This window comes from Petromyzon marinus, unplaced genomic scaffold (genome assembly GCF_048934315.1).
Source record: "Petromyzon marinus isolate PM22_M1 ecotype Great Lakes invasive population unplaced genomic scaffold, UKy_Petmar_22M1.pri1.0 PM_G_Scaffold_51, whole genome shotgun sequence".
Classification (NCBI taxonomy): domain Eukaryota; kingdom Metazoa; phylum Chordata; class Hyperoartia; order Petromyzontiformes; family Petromyzontidae; genus Petromyzon; species Petromyzon marinus.
The window spans coordinates 1,188,086-1,215,000 of record NW_027423004.1 but is presented as its reverse complement, the minus strand read 5'-3'; the positions used below and the strand labels follow the sequence as shown (position 1 = coordinate 1,215,000).

Genomic DNA, 26,915 nt, shown 5'->3' with positions numbered 1-26,915 from the left:
GTACGTGTGAGTGTGTGTACGTGTGAGTGTGTGTACGTGTGAGAGATACACGGGGAGAGATACACGGGGAGAGATACAGGGGGAGAGATACACGGGGGAGAGATACAGGGGGAGAGATACAGGGGGAGAGATACACGGGGGAGAGATACAGGGGGAGAGATACAGGGGGAGAGATACACGGGGAGAGATACAGGGGGAGAGATACACGGGGAGAGATACACGGGGGAGAGATACAGGGGGGAGAGATACAGGGGGAGAGATACACGGGGAGAGATACACGGGGAGAGATACAGGGGGAGAGATACAGGGGTAGAGATACATGGGGAGAGATACAGGGGGAGAGATACACGGGGAGAGATACACGGGGGAGATACACGGGGGAGAGATACACGGGGAGAGATACAGGGGGAGAGATACACGGGGGAGAGATACAGGGGGAGAGATAAACGGGGAGAGATACACGGGGGAGAGATACAGGGGGAGAGATACAGGGGGAGAGATACACGGGGAGAGATACAGGGGGAGAGATACACGGGGAGAGATACACGGGGGAGAGATACAGGGGGGAGAGATACAGGGGGGAGAGATACAGGGGGAGAGATACACGGGGAGAGATACACGGGGAGAGATACAGGGGAAGAGATACAGGGGTAGAGATACATGGGGAGAGATACAGGGGGAGAGATACACGGGGAGAGATACACGGGGGAGATACACGGGGGAGAGATACACGGGGAGAGATACAGGGGGAGAGATACACGGGGGAGAGATACAGGGGGAGAGATAAACGGGGAGAGATACACGAGGAGAGATACAGGGGGAGAGATACAGGGGTAGAGATACACGGGGAGAGATACAGGGGGAGAGATACACGGGGAGAGATACACGGGGAGAGATACAGGGGGAGAGTTACACGGGGGAGAGATACACGGGGGAGAGATACAGGGGGAGAGATACAGGGGGAGAGATACACGGGGGAGAGATACACGGGGAGAGATACAGGGGGAGAGATACAGGGGGAGAGATACACGGGGAGAGATACACGAGGAGAGATACACGGGGAGAGATACAGGGGGGAGAGATACACGGGGAGAGATACAGTTAGGGAAAAAAGTATTTGACCCCCTGTTGATTTTGTACGTTTGCCCACTGACAAAGAAATGATCAGTCTATAATTTTAATGGTAGGTTTATTTGAACAGTGAGAGACAGAACAACAACAACAAAATCCAGTAAAACGCATGTCAAGAATGTTACACAGGGAGAGATAATGCAATCAATTTATAACATTCTTGACATGCGTTTTTCTGGATTTTTTGTTGCTGTTATTCTGTATCTCACTGTTCAAATAAACCTACCATTAAAATTATAGACTGATCATTTCTTTGTCAGTGGGCAAACGTACAAAATCAACAGGGGATCAAATACTTTTTTCCCTCACTGTATAAAGCGCCTGCATGTTTGTTCGGGTGTGGTCTCAGGTCGAGTTGGGACTTGAGCTGTGTGTGTGTGTAACATAATCACATCCTGTATGTGTGTGTGTAACATAGTCACATCCTGTATGTGTGTGTAACATAGTCACATCCTGTGTGTGTGTAACATAATCACATCCTGTATGTGTGTGTGTAACATAGTCACATCCTGTATGTGTGTGTAACATAGTCACATCCTGTGTGTGTGTGTGTAACATAGTCACAGCCTGTATGTGTGTGTGTAACATAGTGACATCCTGTGTGTATGTGTGTGTGTAACATAGTCACATCGTGTGTGTGTGTGTAACATAGTCACATCCTGTGTGTGTGTGTGTAACATAATCACATCCTGTGTGTGTGTAACATAATCACATCCTGTATGTGTGTGTGTAACATAATCACATCCCGTAGCTGTGTGTGTGTGTAACAGTCACATCCTGTGTGTGTGTGTGTAACATAATCACATCCTGTATGTGTGTGTGTAACATAATCACATCCCTGTAGCTGTGTGTGTAACATAGTCACATCCTGTTTGTGTGTGTGTGTAACATAGTCACATCCTGTTTGTGTATGTGTAACATAGTCACATCCTGTATGTGTGTGTGTAACATAATCACATCCTGTGTGTGTGTAACATAGTCACATCCTGTGTGTGTAACATAGTCACATCCTGTATGTGTGTGTAACATAGTCACATCCTGAAGCTGTGTGTGTGTAACATAGTCACATCGTGTGTGTGTGTAACATAGTCACGTCCTGAAGCTGTGTATGTGTGTCACATAGTCACGTCCTGAAGCTGTGTGTGTGTGTAACATAGTCACATCGTGTGTGTGATGTGTGTGTAACATAATCACATCCTGTGTGTGTGTGTGACATAGTCACATACTGTGTGTGTGTAACATAGTCACATCCTGTATGTGTGTGTAACATAGTCACATCCTGTGTGTGTGTGTAACATAATCACATCCTGTATGTGTGTGTAACATAGTCACATCCTGTATGTGTGTGTGTAACATAATCACGTCCTGTATGTGTGTGTGTAACATAGTCACATCCTGTATGTGTGTGTGTAACATAATCACATCGTGTGTGTGTAACATAATCACATCCTGTATGTGTGTGTAACATAGTCACATCCTGTATGTGTGTGTGTAACATAATCACGTCCTGAAGCTGTGTATGTGTGTGTAACATAGTCACATCCTGTATGTGTGTGTAACATAGTCACATCCTGTATGTGTGTGTGTAACATAGTCACGTCCTGAAGCTGTGTGTGTGTAACATAGTCATGTCCTGTATGTGTGTGTGTAACATAGTCACATCCTGTGTGTGTGTGTGTAACATAATCACATCGTGTGTGTGTGTAACATAGTCACATCCTGTGTGTGTGTGTGTAACATAATCACATCCTGTATGTGTGTGTGTAACATAGTCACATCCTGTGTGTGTGTGTGTAACATAGTCACATCCTGTATGTGTGTGTGTAACATAGTCACATCGTGTATGTGTGTGTGTAACATAGTCACGTTATGTGTGTGTGTAACATAGTCACGTCGTGTGTGTGTGTGTAACATAGTCACATCCTGTATGTGTGTGTAACATAATCACATCCTGTATGTGTGTGTAACATAGTCACATCCTGTATGTGTGTGTGTGTAACATAATCACGTCCTGAAGCTGTGTGTGTGTGTAACATAGTCACGTCCTGAAGCTGTGTGTGTGTAACATAGTCACATCCTGTGTGTGTAACATAGTCACGTCCTGAAGCTGTGTGTGTGTGTAACATAGTCACGTCCTGTAGCTGTGTGTGTGTAACATAGTCACGTCCTATAGCTGTGTGTGTGTGTAACATAGTCACGTCCTGAAGCTGCGTGTGTATAACATAGTCACGTCCTGAAGCTGTGTGTGTGTGTCACATAGTCACGTCCTGAAGCTGTGTGTGTGTGTAACATAGTCACGTCCTGTAGCTGTGTGTGAGTGTAACATAATCACGTCCTGAAGCTGTGTGTGTGTGTAACAAAGTCACATCCTGTAGCTGTGTGTGTGTGTAACATAGTCACGTCCTGTAGCTGTGTGTGTGTAACATAGTCACATCCTGAAGCTGTGTGTGTGTGTGTTTAACATAGTCACATCCTACAGCTGTGTGTGTGTGTGTAACATAGTCACGTCCTGAAGCTGTGTGTGTGTAACATAGTCACGTCCTGAAGCTGTGTGTGTGTGTGTAACATAGTCACATCCTGAAGCTGTGTGTGTGTGTCACATAGTCACGTCCTGAAGCTGTGTGTGTGTGTAACATAGTCACGTCCTGAAGCTGTTTGTGTGTCACATAGTCACGTCCTGTAGCTGTGTGTGTGTGTAACATAATCACGTCCTGTAGCTGTGTGTGTGTGTAACATAATCACGTCCTGAAGCTGTGTGTGTGTGTAACAAAGTCACATCCTGTAGCTGTGTGTGTGTGTGTAACATAGTCACGTCCTGTAGCTGTGTGTGTGTAACATAGTCACATCCTGAAGCTGTGTGTGTGTAAGATAGTCACGTCCTGAAGCTGTGTGTGTGTGTAACATAGTGACGTCCTGAAGCTGTGTGTGTGTGTAACATAGTCACGTCCTGTAGCTGTGTGTGTGTGTAACATAGTCACGTCCTGAAGCTGTGTGTGTGTGTAACATAGTCACGTCCTGTAGCTGTGTGTGTGTGTAACATAGTCACGTCCTGAAGCTGTGTGTGTGTAACATAGTGACGTCCTGAAGCTGTGTGTGTGTGTGTAACATAGTCACGTCCTGTAGCTGTGTGTGTGTGTAACATAGTCACGTCCTGAAGCTGTGTGTGTGTGTGTAACATAGTCACGTCCTGTAGCTGTGTGTGTAACATAGTCACGTCCTGAAGCTGTGTGTGTGTGTGTAACATAGTCACGTCCTGAAGCTGTGTGTGTGTGTAACATAGTCACGTCCTGTAGCTGTGTGTGTGTGTGTAACATAGTCACGTCCTGAAGCTGTGTGTGTGTGTAACATAGTCACGTCCTGTATGTGTGTGTGTGTGTAACATAGTCACGTCCTGAAGCTGTGTGTGTGTGTAACATAGTCACGTTCTGAAGCTGTGTGTGTGTGTAACATAGTCACGTCCTGTGTGTGTGTGTGTGTAACATAGTCACATCCTGTATGTGTGTGTGTGTAACATAATCACATCCTGTGTGTGTGTGTGTAACATAGTCACATCGTGTGTGTGTGTGTAACATAATCACATCCTGTATGTGTGTGTAACATAGTCACATCCTGTGTGTGTGTAACATAATCACATCCTGTATGTGTGTGTAACATAGTCACATCCTGTGTGTGTGTGTAACATAATCACATCCTGTATGTGTGTGTAACATAGTCACATCCTGTGTGTGTGTGTGTAACATAGTCACATCCTGTATGTGTGTGTAACATAGTCACATCCTGTATGTGTGTGTAACATAGTGACATCCTGTGTGTATGTGTGTGTGTGTAACATAGTCACATCCTGTGTGTGTGTGTGTAACATAGTCACAACCTGTATGTGTGTGTGTGTAACATAATCACATCCTGTGTGTGTGTGTAACATAGTCACATCGTGTGTGTGTGTAACATAGTCACATCCTGTGTGTGTGTGTAACATAATCACATCCTGTGTGTGTGTGTAACATAATCACATCCTGTATGTGTGTGTGTGTAACATAATCACATCCTGTGTGTGTGTGTGTAACATAGTCACATCCTGTATGTGTGTGTGTGTAACATAATCACATCCTGTGTGTGTGTGTAACATAGTCACATCCTGTGTGTGTAACATAGTCACATCCTGTATGTGTGTGTGTAACATAGTCACATCGTGTGTGTGTGTAACATAATCGCATCCTGTGTGTATGTGTGTGTAACATAGTCACATCGTGTGTGTGATGTGTGTGTAACATAATCACATCCTGTGTGTGTGTAACATAGTCACATCCTGTGTGTGTGTAACATAGTCACATCGTGTGTGTGATGTTTGTGTAACATAGTCACATCCTGTATGTGTGTGTAACATAGTCACATCCTGAAGCTGTGTGTGTCACATAGTCACGTCCTGAAGCTGTGTGTGTGTGTAACATAGTCACATCGTGTGTGTGATGTGTGTGTAACATAATCACATCCTGTGTGTGTGTGTAACATAGTCACATACTGTGTGTGTGTAACATAGTCACATCTTGTATGTGTGTGTAACATAGTCACGTCCTGAAGCTGTGTGTGTGTGTAACATAGTCACATCCTGAAGCTGTGTGTGTAACATAGTCACGTCCTGAAGCTGTGTGTGTGTGTAACATAGTCACATCCTGTGTGTGTGTGTGTAACATAATCACATCGTGTGTGTGTGTAACATAATCACATCCTGTATGTGTGTGTAACATAGTCACATCCTGTATGTGTGTGTGTAACATAGTCACGTCCTGAAGCTGTGTATGTGTGTGTAACATAGTCACATCCTATATGTGTGTGTAACATAGTCACATCCTGTATGTGTGTGTGTAACATAGTCACGTCCTGAAGGTGTGTGTGTGTAACATAGTCATGTCCTGTGTGTGTGTGTGTAACATAATCACATCCTGTGTGTGTGTGTGTGTAACATAGTCACATCCTGTGTGTATGTGTGTAACATAATCACATCGTGTGTGTGTGTGTAACATAGTCACATCCAGTGTGTGTGTGTGTGTAACATAGTCACGTTCTGAAGCTGTGTATGTGTGTGTAACATAGTCACATCCTGTATGTGTGTGTGTGTGTAACATAATCACATCCTGTATGTGTGTGTGTAACATAGTCACATCCTGTGTGTGTGTGTAACATAGTCACATCCTGTGTGTGTGTGTGTAACATAGTCACATCCTGTGTGTGTGTGTAACATAGTCACTGTGGGGGCTACCGTCCCCCGCCATCACTGAATTGTCGGGGCCGTTGCCCACCGACTCCCCCGTTCCATTCATACCGCTACCTCCCCGGCTGCTCTGTCAGGTCCAGACTACCGACCCCTAATGCCTCGCCCCCCTGTACCTCTGCCTGGGATGTCGACCGCGTTTGCGTAGCTTAATAAACGGCTCGTACGCTTTGCGCTCGCGATGCGCTACCCTGTTCAACGCCGGCGTGTCGCGGTGAGCGCGCTCGCAAAGCAAAACCCCGTCCTGCACGGGAATAAACAGGCACGGCGCGCCCCCGTGGGATTCCCTCCCACCTACGCTCCACGCGCTTAAGCAAAAACAACCACGCCGCAATTACTTTGCTCCGATTTAACGGGCTGTTTACACAGCTGCGTATTCACACACGCCAGGCGCTTAATTCGCTATTAGACAATAGCGCGAGTGCGCGACCACCACCCCGTCACACAGGCGCGCAAGCGCAAAGCGCTACTGTAGGCTATTGCGCAGGTACACGAGCGCTGGGCACCACCGAAGATATTCGTGTAGGTACGCGCGCGCTGAACAATACTGTAAACGACCGTACAGGTACCGGCACTAAGCACGTTCTACTCCCTTATTCGCTGCAAACAGCCGCGTATGCGCGAACACAAAACACTCTGTACACACTCGTACCGGTATGCGAACACCAAACACTCCGTCTCCCTCCTCGCACTCACAGTGACCACGACACAGCTTTATCCTATTAGTGGTTTTATTCCCCGCGAGTATCGAACTAGACTGTGCGTGTCAGTACGGACCAGCAGGACAGGTCTAACCTATCTCGCTACTGCCTGATACTTAATGGACCTGTCTGCCCTCTATTTTCTCTCCGAATTTCGTCCCTTTGTCTTACCTCTCTCCCTCGTACTTACGGTCCGACCTCGCAGCGATGGAGGTCGCGGATAGATGATGCTGTAAACAGAATCTGGCTGTTCTCTGCCCCATCTCACGGACGTGCGAGTAACAGTCAGGTGACGGCTCCCCGATCCCTCCCTCCTGTTGATCTCCAGTCAAGTAAAAAAATGGCCCCTTGCTTCCCCAAAGCATCCCCTTTTATGCTCCTTTCAAAGCCCTCGCAGCGCCCATCCGCGGTGCATCACGGGTCAGGCCGTTAATCCGCGGTGCATCATGGGTAGGGCCGTTAATCCGCGGTGCATCATGGGTAGAGACGCTAGCCCGCGGTGCACCATGGGTAGAGACCCTTAACCCACGCTGCCCCGCTCCCCACCTGTCTGCTGGTCCGCGTGTGTCCTGGGCATCTCCTCAATGCGGTTCTCAGCGAGTTCTCCGTGGTCATTTAATTCTAAGTTAAGCCACGGCGCCGCAGTGCCATTTGGCCTGGGGGGGGGGGGGGGGTGCCTGCCAATTCCCTGACCCTGAGAAACCGTGGAGCACCCCCACCCCCACGAGGGGGCCTCTCGGGTAAAAATTCAGGGCAGGTGCCCCCCTCCCTCCCCATGAGGCCCTACTTGAGTGTGTGTGTGTTAAGGTGGGGGGGGGGGGGGTGGCGGTTGAAGTGCTGTGATGGGAGCCGGGTGGCTTCTCGGTCGCAGCAGCACAGCGACGGCCCCTATTTCGACGGAGCGGCTTCGCTGTTGTGACACAACAATTACATCCAGCATCATCGGGCAATTCACCAGAATGGTAAAGCCCTCGCTTGCTCCCAGTCTTAAATAGAGCAGCAGGCTGACGTCATCATTTAACTCATATCAGGTGCAGTGATTAGAGGCGGATGGGGGGTATTGTAATTATATAATCGATTGGTAATCAGTCAATGGTTATAATTAGTAATGAGTTGTAGATTAGTAATTAGTTGTAATGTGTGTTATTGTGATTATATGCTACGTTAGTAATCCGTTTATTAGTATGTGTTTCCCCCATAAGGAATTGTAATATGTATTATTTAATAATACATATTACCGCACTAAGCCTGTAGCTGTCAGAGCGATTAAAGTTATTTCTATTCCTCTCAATTTCAATGGATTCTCTAATTAGTCTTTGCCAGTAATAATTAGTTTTACACAACACTTCAACGTTATCAAAATCAATTCAGTGTCCTTGTTGAAAAGCATGTTCTGCCACTGCCGACAGTTGTGTATGAGATAATTTAATATTTCTTTGATGTTCTTTTAGTCTTATGCTGATGTTACACCGGTTGATAATTTAGGTAATGCGTCTTTAGTGCAAGATACTAGTTTTTTAATTTTGTGTACTGTACCAAATCATACTGTAATGTTTTGCTTTTGCAAAACACGGGCTAATTTGTCAGTTACTCCTGAGATATATAGAATATTTATTGTTTTAACAATCTGATCGCTTTCAGCAGTATTGCTTTGCGATCGTGATTTGGCATTCAGTGCACTGTTAATTTGAGCATTATTGTAGCAATTCTGTCGTAGTGCTTCTGTAGAGGTGTTAACTACGCGCTGTTGCGTAACCTGCATTGCCACCAGGGCAGTGCAGCATTACCCCTGGGTAAAACGGTTGGGGTCAGTTGAGGTGAAACGGATCGTGGCCAGGGTTTGGTGCGAACCAATCAGACGGTTCCACGTGGGAATGTATGATTGGTTCTACCCGGCCACGAAGGGGTATAAGACGGGTGACCCAACGGACCTCGGGGAGTTATCTCCCTGCACGAAGATAGAAGACTGGGCTGAAGCCTAGCTAGGACCCTGGACCAGCCTTTCAGCCCTTCTAAGGGCTAAGGCTCGGCATACCCAGTGGTCAGGACCCACCGGGCCAGCGGTGGGTCAGATAGCCTCCCCTAGGTCCTAGCCGGAGGACTAGGATAGCGGTAGACGTGTGAGTCCTGCCAAGTCCGGAGGTTGTACCTCCTTAGGTATCAAGGAGGTTAGCGGTAGACGTGTGAGTCCCGCCAGGTCCGGAGGCTGTACCTCCCTAGGGTATCGGGTGAGGGGACCGAATATCCCTCTGTGTGTGTTAAGCGTTGTATAAGGAAATAATACAATAAACAGAGTGTGCCTCCTAAAAAAGTTTGCTCGTCCTTACAACACTGCAACTGGTGTCAGAAGTGGTTGGAAATGGAAACCAGAAGTTCAGCCCACACGCGGAGCCAGAACGAAGATAACGCTGCCTCACCTGCAAGCACCGCCAGCTCCGCTGAAAACGCTGCCACGTTGACAGCCGCCCAGCCACCGGTTGAGCAGCCAGCCGGTCGCTCCCCCTGCCATGGGGGACGGACTCAGGGCAGCACACGGCCGTCTCGCTCAACTCGTACATGCCGCGGCCTCCATTCTCGAAGAGATCAACTTGGAGGTCGCGAGAAGGCCGAGTCAACCGCCGGCAGACATTCCCGCCATCGGCCGGGGCGGACATTTTGATTTTCCCGCCGGAGAACCACGTGATCCCGCCGGAAGCGGAAGCCAGGGGCATCCTGGGAACGCGAGGGGCCAATCACAACCCACAACGTCATCGGCACGCGACGCTGCGAATTCAAGTTCCTCAGCGGACGCCGCGTCATCACTGTACCGACATGGTACAGTAGACTCTATCGGCCGGGAAATCACCGATCTCCGGCTCGAGATGGTGCAAGCTGAGGGGGAGACGACGTCCGCCCTCCAACAACGCCTGCCCATCTTCCGGGAATTCTCATCTGAAGGGGGTGACTGGGCGGCGTTCCAGCATCGCTTCCTGAGCCACCAAGAGATGGTGGGCTGGTCGGACGCACAGGCACGAAAGGGCGACTCTTCAATCGGCCCTCCGACGGATGTCCGACGTCTACGGGCCTCCATCCAACGTCCGCAGCCGATTTTACGACAGGCGACGCCGCCCTAAAGAGTCTCCGTTGGCATTCCGGACCGCTCTACTGGCGATGGCAAGAGCGGGTTACCCTCGCATGGATGACGAGGCCATCGACCCCATCGTTCTCCAGAAGATGCTGGAGCTGGCGCGCGAGCTGCGCATCGTCATCCAAGCAGTGGACGACGACAGTATGTGCTCGCTACGAGCCGCTCGGTGCATCCACGCACATCTGCTGCTCCACACGGAATCGACCATCGCGCCTCGGCTTCGACGTCGGAGCCTGCCAGCAGGGACGCCGAGTTCTCCCCCGACCGGGCCTTCATGGCGACCAGGTCAACGGGCCGGCGATCGTCAGACCACGCTGGTCGCCGCAACGACCAGCAGCGGGGACGGCCTGCTCCACGCGGCGACGTGACGTGCTTCAACTGTGGCCAACGAGGCCACATCTCCTCTGACTGCCGTGCGCCTCGACGACGCCCCTCCGCATCCCGGGGCCAGGACTACAGGACGTCCACGGCATCGCGGCAAAACCAGGCAAGTTGCGACGCCTCTCACGCTCGGCCCTCATTCACACCATACACACTGCAACGCACCATAAGAAGGGCTCGCGATTCGGCGTGTGATGGGGGGTATTCTGGCGTTTGTTCGCGGCCACTCGGACCTGGGCAGTGGTCTGAGTTGGCCCATAGGGTAGTCGCGGCGACGGCAGGTTCGTCCGTGGTTGTAGGATCAATCGAGGGTGTGGAATTTCGCGTGTTGGTCGATACTGGTGCGTTGGCTACGATCATTTCGGATTTGATTTACAATATACTGCCCGTACGATGCCGCCCCTTGGAATGGGTTTCTATCCCGTGTTTCGCCGCTAATGGCAGTTCACTTGGCATTATTGGGCAAATTCGGGCGCAAATTTCGATTGGAGACATTAAATTGGCAGGGCCTATTTTGGTCTCTTCTTCCCTCGCCGTGCCGTGTTTGTTAGGCACTGATTTTCTCGCAAAAATGCCTATTAAGATCTTTGTAGATCAAGGCTGCATCGAACTCCCGTCGGGTCGACGGATGGCGTTCTTGCCCACACCCTCACATCCGCGCATGGCTAGTGCCTCGGTGCAGGCGTTTGTCGCGAGCACAGTCCGCATTCCGCCAGGGACACAAATGCTCGTGCCCTTGCAACTTAAAAAGCCGCTAGCCCCGGAGGCCTTGGCACATGGCATTTTGCTGGGGCCTTCAAACGCAGCTGCTAAGGGGTTAGATTTGGTGGCTGCACAGACCCTCGTAGCAGCCGACAGGGAGCTGTTCTTGCAGGTTTTGAATGTCGGATTGTCCACAACCGTCATTTCGCAAGGAACTGTGTTCGCTCACGCGACCCCGGTGCCGTTGGGGACCGGAGTCGTGGGACACGTGCATGACACGCCGCAGGTCCCACCTCCTTCCGAATCGGATGAGAGATGGTTGGACGCGCTCTGCACAGACACGGGTGATCTGTCTCATTCGCAGCGAATTAAATTGCGCGCTCTTCTGCGAGAATTTTCCGATGTCTTCAGTAAATCTAAATTTGATATTGGCTGCACCAAGCTGCTGCGTCACCACATTGATACTGGTGACGCTGCCCCGATTCGACAAAACCCGTTTCGGCTTAGCCCGGCGGAGAAACAGCATGTTAAATCGGCTGTGGATGACATGCTGAAGGCCGATATAATTTCTCCCTCCACTAGTCCCTGGGGTGCTCCAATAGTGCTGGTCAAAAAGCACAATGGCAGTCTCCGTTTTTGCGTTGATTTTCGGCGCCTAAATAAAATCTCGGTAGCGGACGCCTACCCTCTCCCTCGTATAGACGAGTCATTGGATGCCCTGGCAGGGGCGCACTATTTCTCCACCTTGGACCTTCTGTCGGGGTTTTGGCAACTCCCCCTCGACGAATCATCAAAACCTAAGACTGCTTTTCGGACACCACAGGGCCTTTTCGAGTTTAATAGATTGCCCATGGGTCTCCACTCGGCCCCAGCGACGTTCCAGAGGCTCATGGAGCTGGTCCTCGCTGGGCTCCAGTGGGACTCATGTCTCATTTATCTTGACGACGTCATCGTCTTTAGCCGCACGTTCGGCGAACACATCGAACGGTTGCGTGCTGTCTTCTTGAAAATGCGGGCCGCTAACTTGAAATTCAAGCCGCAGAAGTGTCACCTTCTGCGTGAGTCTGTGCGCTATCTGGGGCACAGTTAACCGCTCGGGTATCTCTACCGACCCTGAAAAAACCAAATGTGTTCAACATTGGCCGACCCCTACATCTGCGGGCGATGTTCGTAGTTTTATTGGTTTTGCGTCGTACTACCGCCGGTTTGTTGCTGGCTTCGCGACGATTGCCAAGCCGCTCCACGCCCTTACGTCAAAAGGGGTGGCGTTTCATTGGGGGGACGCAGAACAGGCTGCGTTCGACTCCTTGCGGAACGCGCTCGTGACGGCACCGTCCCTTGCGTACCCCGATTTTTCCGTGCCATTCGTGTTGGACACCGACACTAGCAATACGGGGATTGGGGGTGTTCTGTCCCAAAAAGTTGATGGCATTGAAAGGGTTGTTGCCTATGGTAGCAGAGTCTTGTCTCTTGCTGAACAAAGATACTGTGTGACCAGACGTGAGCTGCTGGCCATTGTTTTTTTTATTCAGCAATACAGGCCGTACCTGTATGGTCAGCATTTTACCGTGCGATCTGATCATTCGGCTTTACAGTACGCTCTGCGGGTTGACCAACCGTCCGGGCAGCTTTCTCGGTGGCTCGAAGTCCTTCAGGACTACGATTTCAATGTCACTTACCGTAGGGGTGCACAACACACGAATGCCGATGCGTTGTCTCGCCTTCCGCCGGCTCAAAAATGTGCGTATTTTTTGGGCTCGGGCCGTTGTAAGCCGCCATTGCCTGCACAGGTTGCGCCTCTCACAACGGTGTCAGCCACGCTTCCCGCCGCCTCAGCGCCGATGTTCGATCATGCAGATCCAATGGCCAGTGACGATTTGCTGGAGCTAACTTTGGCCGAATGGGGTCGGCACCAGGGCGAGGACATGTCGTTTTTGAGGTTGCGTCGCCACGCGAATAATGCGGTTCCAAGACAGGGCAAATTTAATTCATTTGTCATGAAGCACGGCTTGTTGATGCATTGGGATGCTGACTCGTGTCAACATAAAATCGTCGTGCCATCCGCCTTGCGATGCAAGGCCGTATGGGCGGCGCATGAGCGTTTATTGCACCTGGGTGTTCATAAGACCATTGGGTTGTTGCGGTTGCAATTTTTCTGCCCGGGCATGCTGCGCGACGTCACTGACATTTTGCTGGGATGCACCCATTGTGCGCAACGTAAACCGCCGGCTAAACTGGCATGTCCACCCCTGCAACCCATTTCGGTCTCTCGTATAAATGAGTTGGTGGCTCTCGATATTTTGGGCCCTTTTCCTACTACGCCACGGGGTAATAAATACCTTCTGGTTGGGGTAGAGTATTTTACACGGTGGCCTATGGCCTGGGCCCTCCCCAACCAGTCGGCGGCGGCCGTTGTGGACGCCTTTGTTCAGGGCTACGTCCTGGACAAGGGCGCACCAGAACGGTTGCTGACCGATCAGGGAAGAAATTTTCCGGGAGCCTTGCTGAATGATGTGTGCCGCCTGTTGGGCACTAAGAAAGTGCGCACTTCACCCTACCATCCTCAGACCGACGGCATGGTGGAGCGCCTTCATAGAACTCTCACCGCTATGTTATGCCATCAGGTCGATGAATCCCACCTCGATTGGGAGTTGCAGGTTCCGGGGGTGCTCGCCGCATACCGTATGGCACCTCACGCGGCGACGGGATTTTCCCCGTTCTTTCTAATGTACGGCAGGGATGCCTTTCCTCCCACCGACGTTCGGCTGGAAATCGAACAGCCACCGCAAAAGTCAAAGCTCGTTGACCACTTGCGATTAAACCTCCGTAAGTTGGCCGAGGCACGGGAGGCCGCCATTGAAAATTCGGCTTCCCGCCAACGGGCGAATTTGCGACTGCGTGACCCCCGGACGTACACGCATCGGTGGGCACCGGGAGACAGGGCATGGCTCCACTGCCCCCAGGTGCCGGTGTCCACGTCGGCCAAACTCCTCAGACCATGGCGAGGCCCGGTTGAGGTAGTGGAAGTCCTGCGTCCCCAATTTGTTAAAATTAGCTGGGGACAGCGTCGCTGGTGCGTTCACCCCTCTCGGTTAAAACCCTTCGTCACGCCACGCATCCCTCCACAACACGCACGACACGGGGGCCGAGTGCGCGACGCGTCCGACGAGCCGGATGTTGCCCCGTTGGTGCCTAACCCACAGCGCAGGCGTGTCAGTCCTCCTGCAGATGACGCGGGAGTGACGGCTCCATGCAGGCCATGTTCGGCCTCAATGGACCGTGGAGCAGCGGGTGTCCCCGTGGAGATGCCTAAAGGCCCACCGGATGCTCTGGCTCATCCTCCTCCTTCCCTTGTGCCGCCGACAAAGCCTGCCATCCCCTACGATGGTCCCGCGAAACACACGCGCGCGAAATCTCGCCGGTAGTTATAATTTTTTTTGGCATGTCTAGTGCCTTGTACATACGTTATGTTGTTAAGGGGGGTATTTATAGGGGTTTTATTGTTCTTGTTGTTCGTGAGGCACACTCACAATTATTCTACCGTTGGTAATTTCGGAGTTTCCCATTGTTGCAGCCGGGACGGCTGGAGCTTCCGAAGGAGGGGGTGATGTAGAGGTGTTAACTACACGCTGTTGCGTAACCTGCATTGCCACCAGGGCAGTGCAGCATTACCCCTGGGTACAACGGTTGGGGTCAGTCGAGGTGAAACGGATCGTGGCCAGGGTTTGGTGCGAACCAATCAGACGGTTCCACGTGGGAATGTATGATTGGTTCTACCTGGCCACGAAGGGGTATAAGACGGGTGACCCAACGGACCTCGGGGAGTTCTCTCCCTGCACGAAGATAGAAGACTGGGCTGAAGCCTAGCTAGGACCCTGGACCAGCCTTTCAGCCCTTCTAAGGGCTAAGGCTCGGCATACCCAGTGGTCAGGACCTACCGGGCCAGCGGTGGGTCAGATAGCCTCCCCTAGGTCCTAGCCGGAGGACTAGGATAGCGGTAGACGTGTGAGTCCCGCCAGGTCCGGAGGCTGTACCTCCCTAGGGTATCGGGTGAGGGGACCGAATATCCCTCTGTGTGTGTTAAGCGTTGTATAAGGAAATAATACAATAAACAGAGTGTGCCTCCTAAAGAAGTCTGCTCGTCCTTACAACACTACATAATTACTAGCGAAACGTCGTACTCAGATTGTAAATGTTGTGATTGTGCGCTCCAACGCTCCGATGTGCTGTACCAGTAACGAATTGGCACGTTCTGTTCACGTGACAAACCTTACTTATTGGCTGTGTCGGGTGGTGGCGGGTTTAACGACACAACATTTATATATTGACACGATCTAACGCAAAAAAATCTGTATTATGGGATGATATTGGTCACGAAAGCCTACCACGTGTTAAACCAAATACAAGGCAGTTTACATTTTGATTTAAAGCTTTCGTGACTGCAGGGATTAATATTCTTGGTTCTTTTGGTAAAGTCACCACGTAGAAGGGAAACAATAAAATAATAAAAATATAAAACAATAAAATTCTCACGAAGTTTCGACTGCAACACAAGCAATCATCATCAGGTGTGAAAACCACAGCAAGAAAATTTGAAAAAAATTGCGTTTGTTTTTAACGTTTACGGTGACTTTCAGACCGCATCCATTATTTTCGTCTCCTCCCCTCCTCTTTTCCGAACATAGATGGACTCGTCCATCTGAATCACTGCCAAATCGCTCTCCGTGGTGCTAACGTTAAAAATAACCGCCACTTTTTTCAAAATTTCTTGCTGTGGTTTTCACACCTGATGATGATTGCTTGTGTTGCAGTCGAAACGTCATGAGGATTGTATTGTTTTATATTTTTATTATACTGGTAGGAACGAAGTTGTAAACTGAGTGTACCAGCCTGCAATAGATTAATGTGTCCGTCCGTCCGTCCCCTTTCAATACTTTAACGAAGTGAAATCTCGTGCTGTTGGGTGTAAAATCAGCAATAGACAGCGCAGAGACTTGATATGTCTTATTGCACCCAACATTTGGGAGTAACAATGTCATCAAATTGCGCAAAATTCCAATGTTCCTACCAGCCCACCCTGCAGGGACCTGTTTTTGTTGTGTCTCTTCTACGCGGTGGTGACTTTACCGAAAGAACCAGGAATACAAGGCAGTTTGTTCATATTATTTAAATCACGTACAATTTGTCAAAAAAATACGAAGTGTTTTCTTGCTCACGTAAAAAGCATCGAGTGACTCTCATCACCAATGCCAGCAACCAAACAAGGTGAAATTTCCACATTCCCATAATAGGGGGCTACGTTTGTTCACAGGATGAAAACTTTTCAATCATCATCATCATCAGCAGCTATGCCCAAATAACCCAGAATGTACCCGATCTAGTCAAATCCTGGAAGATAATCAGGTTTTAACTTGGATGTTGCTGGCGCAGTGCTGACCACACGCATAGCAGGTTGGCATGGGCAGCTGCAGGGGTGCAAGGTGGTCAGCTGAAGGATCCATTGTTGTACTGTACTTATATGCTCTACTCGCACTTGTGCCCATCCATTTTGTGTTCCGCTTTCTGTCTCGCAGTGAAATTCCCAACGTGTGCGATTGTTACATTTGATTTGTCAGTGTGAGTTCCGTTCCTGATCATTGTTTCTGATCACTCGCAAGACAATTGAGAGATGGACATTGGAAGGCCTTCTTCCAGAAGCGGATAGAGAATGACTTTGATGATAAGTCATTTGACTCTCAATTCTATTTCACATTTGCTTGGTTATGGTATTTACTAAAATGCAAAATAACCCTCGAAGCTTTGTTTATCATTCAAATAATTTGAAACGAGCATGCAACCAAGATTTTGCTGCATATTGTTTTATTTGCATATTTCATTTATAGGCTGCTATATACTGGTGGGGAGGTGGAAAGGGAGAAGTGGGGGGGGGGGGATTGGGAGGATTTGTGTGCTGGGGGGTGGGCAGAAGCTTGTGCAAGCTGTTTTTTCTACATAACTCAATTTACTTTCTTTCATTTGTCAAACTTGCAACATTTAAATTGTTGATTTAAAGCTTTCGTGACTGCAGGGATTCATATTCTTGGTTCTTTCGGTAAAGTCACCACCACGTAGAAGGGAAGACAATAAAATAATAGAGAATTTTATTGTTTTATATTTTTATTATTTTATTGTTTCCCTTCTAGCGAGAATTTTATTGTTTTATATTTTTATTATTTGATTGTTTCCCTTCTACGTGACTTTACCGAAAGAACCAAGAATTTGCAACATTTAGTTGATATACTAAGCGACCTCTCACGGTCTTTACATAACGTCTTGACATGTAACCTACTCTGATCATTTGTCCCCAAGTTAAAATCTCCCTAAATGCATGGAAATAATTTGACACAGCACCCACGACCACTGAAAATAAGAATGCTTGATTAAAGCACTGATGTGCGTTTATTGTTGTAACTGTTGACGATGAAAAAAAAAGCAATTCGAGCACAAAGCAACACATGGATGCACATGCAATCAGGGAATCATGTCGCAGCTCCGATTATAGGACGGTTGGCTACGTACGGTGTGAAAGACGTTCTCCACGCATACTAAATTTAAGGTGAAAAAAATATTAACAGATGTGCACACGTATGTATTAGAATGTGAATCAATTATTGCATTATCCAGTTCATATCATGTACTCGGCAATGACACACAATGTTTGCTTTGTGATTGTATATTATGGATATTTTTTGGTCTATAATACGGTATCTTCCTCCACATTTTCAATAAGCTAAGCAATGAGAGATCAGCACATATAAATCATTAAAAGATCATTGTTTACCCAAGCTCATATTTAGTGTATCGTGATGTTGATGAAGATATATTATTGTTGTTACATGCAAGTGCTGTTGCTGAACAACTGAGAGATCAAAACAATGTCAATTAGCAAATTAATCTCCTGAACAACACCATATGGTGGGACCAGAATTATTTGTAAAGTAACCATTGTTAACAGGCATAGCAGTCAAAGAATGTAACGCATCAGTTGGGAGATGGAGCAATGAAATCAGCTCGTGTGCAGGTCATAGTTGGATTATTACATCATAGCATCGTCAAAGGTGGTGGGTTGGGGAGGCCTCCATTCATTGACCATGGCTGATGATGATGACGATGATGATATATAAAGGTGTCTCAGTTTTATTTTTGTATTATTTTCCATTAAAAAAAGTAAATACTGCATATCAACATTGTCGTCGTCATCATCATCAAGTAACATAGTATTGTATTTCTAAATCATTATGGTGATGTAAAAATAACACTTCTGCTGCACAGGAAAACTGTGTGAATTGGTCAATGCAACCTATGAACAAAAATGCATCTTGGAAAAACGCGTTGAACCTGGTAGAATATAATTAGAGACCAAAGCATCCCACAAGGAAAAATGCATTCTTATAAAATGGGATTAGCAATGATTTTTAGCCAAGTAATTTTATTTCACTCTTACTTATCCGGTGACAGGTACAGTGAGGGAAAAAAGTATTTGATTCCTTGCTGATTTTGTACGTTTGCTCACTGATAAAGAAATTATCAGTCTACAATTTTAATGGTAGGTGTATTTGAACAGTGAGAGACAGAAAAACAACAAAAAAATCCAGAAAAACGCATGTTAATAATGTTATAAATTAATTTGCATTTTAATGAGGGAAATAAGTATTTGACCCCCTCTCAATTAGAAACATTTTTGGCTCCCAGGTGTCTTTTATACAGGTAACGAGCTGCGATTAGGAGCACACTCTTAAAGGGAGTGCTCCTAATCTCAGCTTGTTACCTGTATAAAAGACACCTGTCCACAGAAGCAATCAATCAATCAGATTCCAAACTCTCCACCATGGCCAAGACCAAAGAGCTCTCCAAGGATGTCAGGGACAAGATTGTAGACCTACACAAGGCTGGAATGGGCTACAAGACCATTGCCAAGCAGCTTGGTGAGAAGGTGACAACAGTTGGTGCGATTATTCGCAAATGGAAGAAACACAAAAGAACTGCCAATCTCCCTCGGCCTGGGGCTCCATGCAAGTTCTCACCTCGTGGAGCTGCAATGATCATGAGAACGGTGAGGAATCAGCCCAGAACTACACGGGAGGATCTTGTCAATGATCTCAAGGCAGCTGGGACCACAGTCACCAAGAAAACAATTGGTAACACACTACGCCGTGAAGGAAATCCTGCATCGCCCGCAAAGTCCCCCTGCTCAAGAAAGCACATATACATGACCATCTGAAGTTTGCCAATGAACATCTGAATGATTCAGAGGACAACTGGGTGAAAGTGTTGTGGTAAGATGAGACCAAAATGGAGCTCTTTGGCATCAACTCAACTCGCCGTGTTTGGAGGAGGAGGAATGCTGCCTATGACCCCAAGAACACCATCCCCACCGTCAAACATGGAGGTGGAAACATTATGCTTTGGGGGTGTTTTTCTGCTAAGGGGACAGAACAACTTCACTGTATCAAAGGGACGATGGACGGGGCCATATACCGTCAAATCTTGGGTGAGAACCTCCTTCCCTCAGCCAGGGCATTGAAAATGGGTCGTGGATGGGTATTCCAGCATGACAATGACCCAAAACACACGGCCAAGGCAACAAAGGAGTGGCTCAAGAAGAAGCACATTAAGGTCCTGGAGTGGCCTAGCCAGTCTCCAGACCTTAATCCCATAGAAAATCTGTGGAGGGAGCTGAAGGTTCGAGTTGCCAAACGTCAGCCTCGAAACCTTAATGACTTGGAGAAGATCTGCAAAGAGGAGTGGCACAAAATCCCGCCTGAGATGTGTGCAAATCTGGTGGCCAACTACAAGAAACATCTGACCTCTGTGATTGCCAACAAGGGTTTTGCCACCAAGTACTAAGTCATGTTTTGCAGAGGGGTCAAATACTTATTTCCCTCATAAAAATGCAAATACATTTATTACATTTTTGAAATGCTTTTTTTTCTGGATTTTGTTGTTGTTATTCTGTCTCTCACTGTTCAAATAAACCTACCATTAAAATTATAGACTGACCATTTTTTTGTCAGTGGGCAAACGTACAAAATCAGCAGGGGATCAAATACTTTTATCCCTCACTGTACATTGTTATTAAAGGCAATGCATCCTATTGTTATAGTTACATTGTTATTGAAGACAATTCATCATATTGTTATAGTTACATTGTTATTTAAGACAATGTATCCTAGTGTTATAGTTACAATGTTATTGAAGACAATGGATCATATTGTTATAGTTACATTGTTATTGAAGACAATTCATCATATTGTAATAGTTACATTGTTATTGAAGACAATGTAACCTATTGTAATAGTTACATTGTTATTGAAGACAATGTATCCTAGTGTTATAGTTACATTGTTATTAAAGACAATGCATCATATTGTTACAGTTACATTGTTATTAAAGACAATACATCCTAGTGTAATAGTTACATTGTTATTGAAGACAATGCATCATATTGTTATTATCAGAGTCATGTGTGTTTGCATGTTCACCCATTCACCCACCACTCACCCATGCACTTAGTCACCCACCATCGCCCCACTCTCCCCCCACTCTCCCCCCACCCTCCCCCCACTCTCCCCCCACTCTCCCCCCCCACCCCCACTCTCAGCTTCTTCTCCTTAGCGATTCTCTCCGCCCTGAGCGCTGCCACCTGGACAGGTGACAGCGGCGTCTCGTAGCTGATACCGCTGCAACAACATCAACAACATCAACAACAACATCAAAAACACCATCAACAACATCAACAACACTATCAATACCATCAACAACATCAACAACATCAACAACATCAACACCATAAACAACACTATCAATAGCATCAACACCATCAACACGATCAACAACATCAAAACCATCAACAACACCATCAACAACACCATCAACAACATCAACACCATAAACAACACCATCAACACCATCATCAACACCATCAACACCATCAACACCATAAACAACACTATCAATAGCATCAACACCATCAACACGATCAACAACATCAAAACCATCAACAACACCATCAACAACACCATCAACAACATCAACACCATAAACAACACCATCAACACCATCATCAACACCATCAACACCATCATCAACACCATCAACACCATCATCAACACCATCAACACCATCATCAACACCATCAACACCATCATCAACACCATCAACACCATCATCAACACCATCATCAACACCATCAACACCATCACCATCATCACCATCAGCGGTGTGGGGTGCTCACCTCTCCGACGGCACCGACACGTGCTTGGGATTCTTCTGGAAGAGATTTGTCCCCAACCTGAAAAGAGCGCAGCACACACACACACAGTCACACACACACAAAGTCACACACACGCACGCAGACACACACACACACGCACGCAGACACACACACATGCACAGACACACAGACGCACGCACGCAGACGCACACACGCACGCACGCAGACACACACACATGCACAGACACACACACGCACACGCACGCAGACACACACACATGCACAGACACACGCACGCAGACACACACACATGCACAGACACACACACACACGCACGCAGACACACACACATGCACAGACACACACGCACGCACGCAGACACACACGCACACGCACGCAGACACACACACATGCACAGACACACGCACGCAGATACACAGACATGCACAGACACACGCACGCACGCACGCAGACACACACACGCACACACGTAGACACACGCACGCGCACGCACGCACACGTAGACACACGCACGCGCACGCACGCACACGCGACGTCAGAGGGGGCGGGTGAGTGAGTGGATGAGCGGGTGGGTGGGTGAGTTTGTGGGTGAGTGAGTGGGTGAGTGGGCGAGTGAGTGGGTGAGTGGGTGAGTGAGTGGGTGGGTAGGTGAGTGAGTGGGTGAGTGAGTGGGTGGGTGAGTGGGTGGAAGAGTGTGTGTGTGGGTGGGTGGGCGGGTGAGTGGGTGAGTGGGCGGGTGAGTGGATGAGTGAGTGAGTGGGTGGGTGGGTGAGTGGGTGGGTGAGTGGGTGAGTGAGTGGGTGGGTGGGTGAGTGGGTGAGTGAGTGGGTGGGTGGGTGAATGGGTGGGTGGGTGGGTGAGTGGGTAGGTGAGTGGGTGGGTGAGTGAGTGAGTGGGTGAGTGAGTGGGTGGGTGGGTAGGCGAGTGAGTGGGTGAGTGAGTGGGTGGGTGAGTGGGTGGAAGAGTGTGTGTGTGGGTGGGTGGGCGAGTGGGTGGAAGAGTGTGTGTGTGGGTGGGTGGGCGAGTGAATGGGTGAGTGAGTGGGTGGGTGGGTGAGTGGGCGGGTGAGTGAGTGGATGAGTGAGTGAGTGGGTGGGTGAGTGGGTGAGTGTGTGGGTGGGTGGGCGAGTGAGTGAGTGAGTGAGTGGGTGGGTGAGTGAGTGGGTGGGTGAGTGGGTGAGTGAGTGGGTGGGTGGGTGAGTGGGTGAGTGAGTGGGTGAGTGGGTGGGTGGGTGAGTGGGCAGGTGAGTGGGTGGGTGAGTGGGCGGGTGAGTTGGTGAGTGAGTGAGTGGGCAGGTGAGTGAGTGGGTGGGTGAGTGAGTGGGTGGGTGGGTGGGTGAGTGAGTGGGTGAGTAAGTGAGTGGGTGAGTGAGTGAGTGGGTGGGTGGGTGGGTGAGTGAGTGGGTGAGTGAGTGGGTGGGTGAGTGAGTGGATGAGTAAGTGAGTGGGTGAGTGAGTGGGTCGGTGAGTGAGTGAGTGGGTGAGTGAGTGAGTGGGTGAGCGAGTGAGTGGGTGGGTGAGCGTGCGGGCACCCACACGGGTTTGAGTGACATCCTGCGCTTGGCAGCGCTGCTCCGCGCCAGCTCAAACTTGGCAGAGAAGAGCTCCGTCTGAGCCGTGTGCTCGTCCTGCGCGAAGATCTGGCTGGTGCACAGCGGCTGCCTGCTCTTCGTCTACGCGGGGAGGGAGGGGAGGGAGGGGGAGGGAGGGAAGCAGTCAAATGATCATCATCACCACCACCATGAGACCCACTACAGCCATCATCATCGCCGCCATCATCATCACCACCACCATGAGACCCACTACAGCCATCATCATCGCCGCCATCATCATCACCACCACCACCATCACCATGAGACCCACTTAGCTCACCTGCTCACCCGCTCACTCGCCTACTCACCGGCTCACCCGCGGCTCGCTCGCCCGCTCACCCACTCACCCACCCACCCGCTTGCCCGCCTGCCCACTCACCCACCCACCCATCCGCTCACCCACCCGCTCGCCCACTCACCCACCCGCTCACCCACTCACCAGCGGCTCGCTCACCAGCCACTCACCTTGTAGACGCCTTTGGTCTTCTGCTTCTTCTTGGGGTGGAAGTCGTAGAGGAGCTGGGGGAGACATTGAAGGCACGAAGACGGTCAGCAGCTCACCACCACCGTCACCATGGTGATGGTGAGCTCACCACCACCATGGTGACAGTCAGCTCACCATCACCGTCAGCTCACCATCACCATGGTGACAGTCAGCTCACCGTCAGCTCACCATCAGCATGGTGACAGTCAACTCGCCACCACCGTCACCATGGTGACAGTCAGCTCACCATCACCGTCACCATGGTGACAGTCAGCTCACCATCACCGTCACCATGATGACAGTCAGCTCACCATCACCGTCACCATGGTGACAGTCAGCTCACCATCACCGTCAGCTCACCATCACTATGGTGACAGTCAGCTCACCACCACCGTCACCATGGTAACAGTCAGCTCACCATCACCATCACCACGGTGACAGTCAGCTCACCACCACCGTCACCATGGTGATAGTCAGCTCACCCACTCACTCACCCAGCCACCCATTCACCCATTCACCCACCCACCAACCCACTTACCCACCCACCCAGCCACCCACTCACTTACCCACCCACCCCCCCACCCAGCCACCCACCTTGCCCTCCTCGCGTGGCACCACAACGGCCTCGTAGCGCGAGCGGCAGTGCTTGGGTGAGCGGTAGACGCGGCTCACCACGTTCACCACATCGCTCACCAGCTCCCAGTTGGGGGTGTGCGCCGGGGACACCAGGGCCAGGTTCAGCGGCAGCTCCAGCAGCTGCTGGATCGCCTGGTGAGGAGACACGGAGGGAGGGGGGGTTGGTGGGTGGGTGAGTAGTTGGGTGAGTGCGTGGGTGGGTGAGTGGGTGGGTGAGTGGGTGAGTGAGTGAGTGGGTGGGTGAGTGAGTGAGTGGGTGAGTGAGTGGGTTGGTGGGTGAGTGGGTGGGTGGGTGAGTGGGTGGGTGAGTAGTTGGGTGAGTGGGTTGGTGGGTGAGTAGGTGAGTGAGTGGGTGAGTGAGTGGGTGGGTGAGTGGGTGAGTGAGTGGGTGAGTGGGTGAGTGGGTTGGTGGATGAGTAGTTGGGTGGGTGAGTGGGTTGGTGGGTGAGTGGGTGGGTGAGTGAGTGGGTGGGTGAGTGGGTGAGTGAGTGGGTGGGTGAGTGGGTGGGTGGGTGAGTAGTTGGGTGGGTGAGTGGGTTGGTGGGTGAGTGGGTGGGTGGGTGAGTGGGTGGGTGGGTGAGTGGGTAAGTTTGTGTGTGTGTGTCTGTGGTCCGGCATGCCTAAACAGCTTTTGTTCTGCCGGATAGAGGGGGCTAAACGGGCGCGGCCCGGGCCAGAGAAGAGATGGAGTGACATGGTACAGGAGGACGTGGAGCTGAGTGGACTTGCCGATGACTGGTACCAGTAGTTTCAAGATCGGATATGTTGTTGAAAGTGGTTGTGCAATTGGCGGTTTGGAGTGTCCGTCTAAGGCTTTGATGGTCTTCCAAAGTTTTGATGAGTTTTGGCGGTGTTCAAAAGATTCGACAAACTCGTGCCAGCGTTCCCTGTTTTGGCTTGATTGATTAGCATTGTGATTTCAATATTGAAGGCCGGGAGATTTGTGGTGATGTAGGATTGTTTGTCCTAATGGTGTTCCGTTGGTTTATTAGCGTTGAGGCTTGTTTAGGGAGGCAGGGAAGGTGTTGCTTGCAGCAACCCCCCAGCGACGGTGTGCTTGGTGGTAGTCGCGATGATGTTTCTGAAATTCTTTTCAGAGTTATTTGCGGATGTGTGGCTATGGTTGATGTTGTCGGTGAATAATTATTCTGAATCATAAGTGAAAAGTGGCCAGTTTCCTTTTTTAAAGTTGTAATACAAGCGGTTTTTAGGATTTAAATGTAGATTTAAAGCTTCCGTGACTGCAGGGATTCATATTCTTGGTTCTCTCGGTAAAGTCACCACCACGTAGAAGGGAAACAATAAAATAATAAAAATATTTAAAAAAAATCATTCTCACAACATTTGCAATCATCATTAAAAAAACGCCACTTTTTTTTTCAAAATCTTCTCGCTGTGGATTTCACACCTGCTGATGATTGCATGTTTGTTTAGCAATCGAAACGTCGTGAGAATTTTATTGTTTTATTATTTTATTATTTCTCTTCTACGTGACTTTACCGAAAGCATCGAGTGAACGGTTTTTAGGAGTTTGTGAATGTTTGGCGGCATTGAGGGTCAACGCAATAGGTGGGCGGTCGGCTCCAAGGGCCTCAAAAAGACTTGCCAGTCGATTGATGAAAGGAGTTTTCCTGATGCTATTGTGTATAGTAGTGTAGTATACAGTATTGTGTGTAGTGTATAGTAGTGTAGCCTATATTACTGTGGTGTATAGCAGGGTATAGTGTAGTGTATAGCAGTGTATATTACTAGTGTATAGTGATGTATAGAAGTGTATAGTGCAGTGTAGTGTATAGTAGTGTATATTACTAGTGTATAGTGCTGTATAGTAGTGGTGTATATTGGTGTATGGTAGTGTAGTGTACATTATTGTGTGTAGTGTATAGTGTAGTGTATAGTAGTGTAGCCTATATTACTGTGTATAGCAGCGTATAGTGTAGTGTATAGCAAGGTATATTCCTATAGTGTATAGTGATGTATAGTAGTGTATAGTGCAGTGTATAGTGTAGTGTATAGTAGTGTAGCCTATATTACTCTGTATAGCAGTGTATAGTGTCGTGTATAGCAGTGTATATTACTATAGTGTATAGTGATGTATAGTAGTGTATAGTGCAGTGTTTAGTAGTGTATAGTGCAGTGTATAGCGTATTGTATAGTAGTGTAGCCTATATTACTGTGGTGTATAGCAGCGTATAGTGTAGTGCAGTGGTTCTTAACCTTGTTGGAGGTACCGAACCCCACCAGTTTCATATGCGCATTCACCGAACCCCTCTTTAGTGAAAAATAAAATGTAATTTTTTTCAAATTCAAGACAAAGATATGTTTTTTACTGGTACACAAAATGAGCTGTGCATGAACATTAACTTGTTCAAAGAATAAAACCAACACAATGCATAAACTCACAACAAATTACATACCTGGAAATCAATGTGACTTCTGCTGTTGCCTTTGAGAGATCAGTTCAGATATGCGTGGCTTCACCTTGGCAAGTGCCACTCTCATGTCATTTTCACAGCAAAGTCTGTTCCTTTTCTTCGTTTTTATGTCCAGCATCCTCGAAAAGGATTGCTCACAAAGATATGTTGTAACAAATGGTATAAAAAAATCCAGGGCTTTCTT

At 48.9% G+C, this 26,915-nt stretch overlaps 1 protein-coding gene across 1 annotated transcript; it reads right to left on the bottom strand.

Moving 5' to 3' along the window:
* Nucleotides 1–16,834: 16,834 nt before the first annotated feature.
* Nucleotides 16,835–25,847, bottom strand: LOC142917466 (E1A-binding protein p400-like). The gene is made up of 7 exons (XM_076062151.1): nucleotides 25,797–25,847; nucleotides 24,255–24,428; nucleotides 23,642–23,695; nucleotides 23,121–23,257; nucleotides 21,585–21,641; nucleotides 20,946–21,030; nucleotides 16,835–16,873 (listed from the first exon to the last, which is right to left on the bottom strand). Exons 1-7 carry the CDS (start codon nucleotides 25,845–25,847, stop codon nucleotides 16,835–16,837), a joined length of 597 nt encoding a protein of 198 aa, XP_075918266.1.
* Between the last annotated feature and the right edge of the window lie 1,068 nt (nucleotides 25,848–26,915).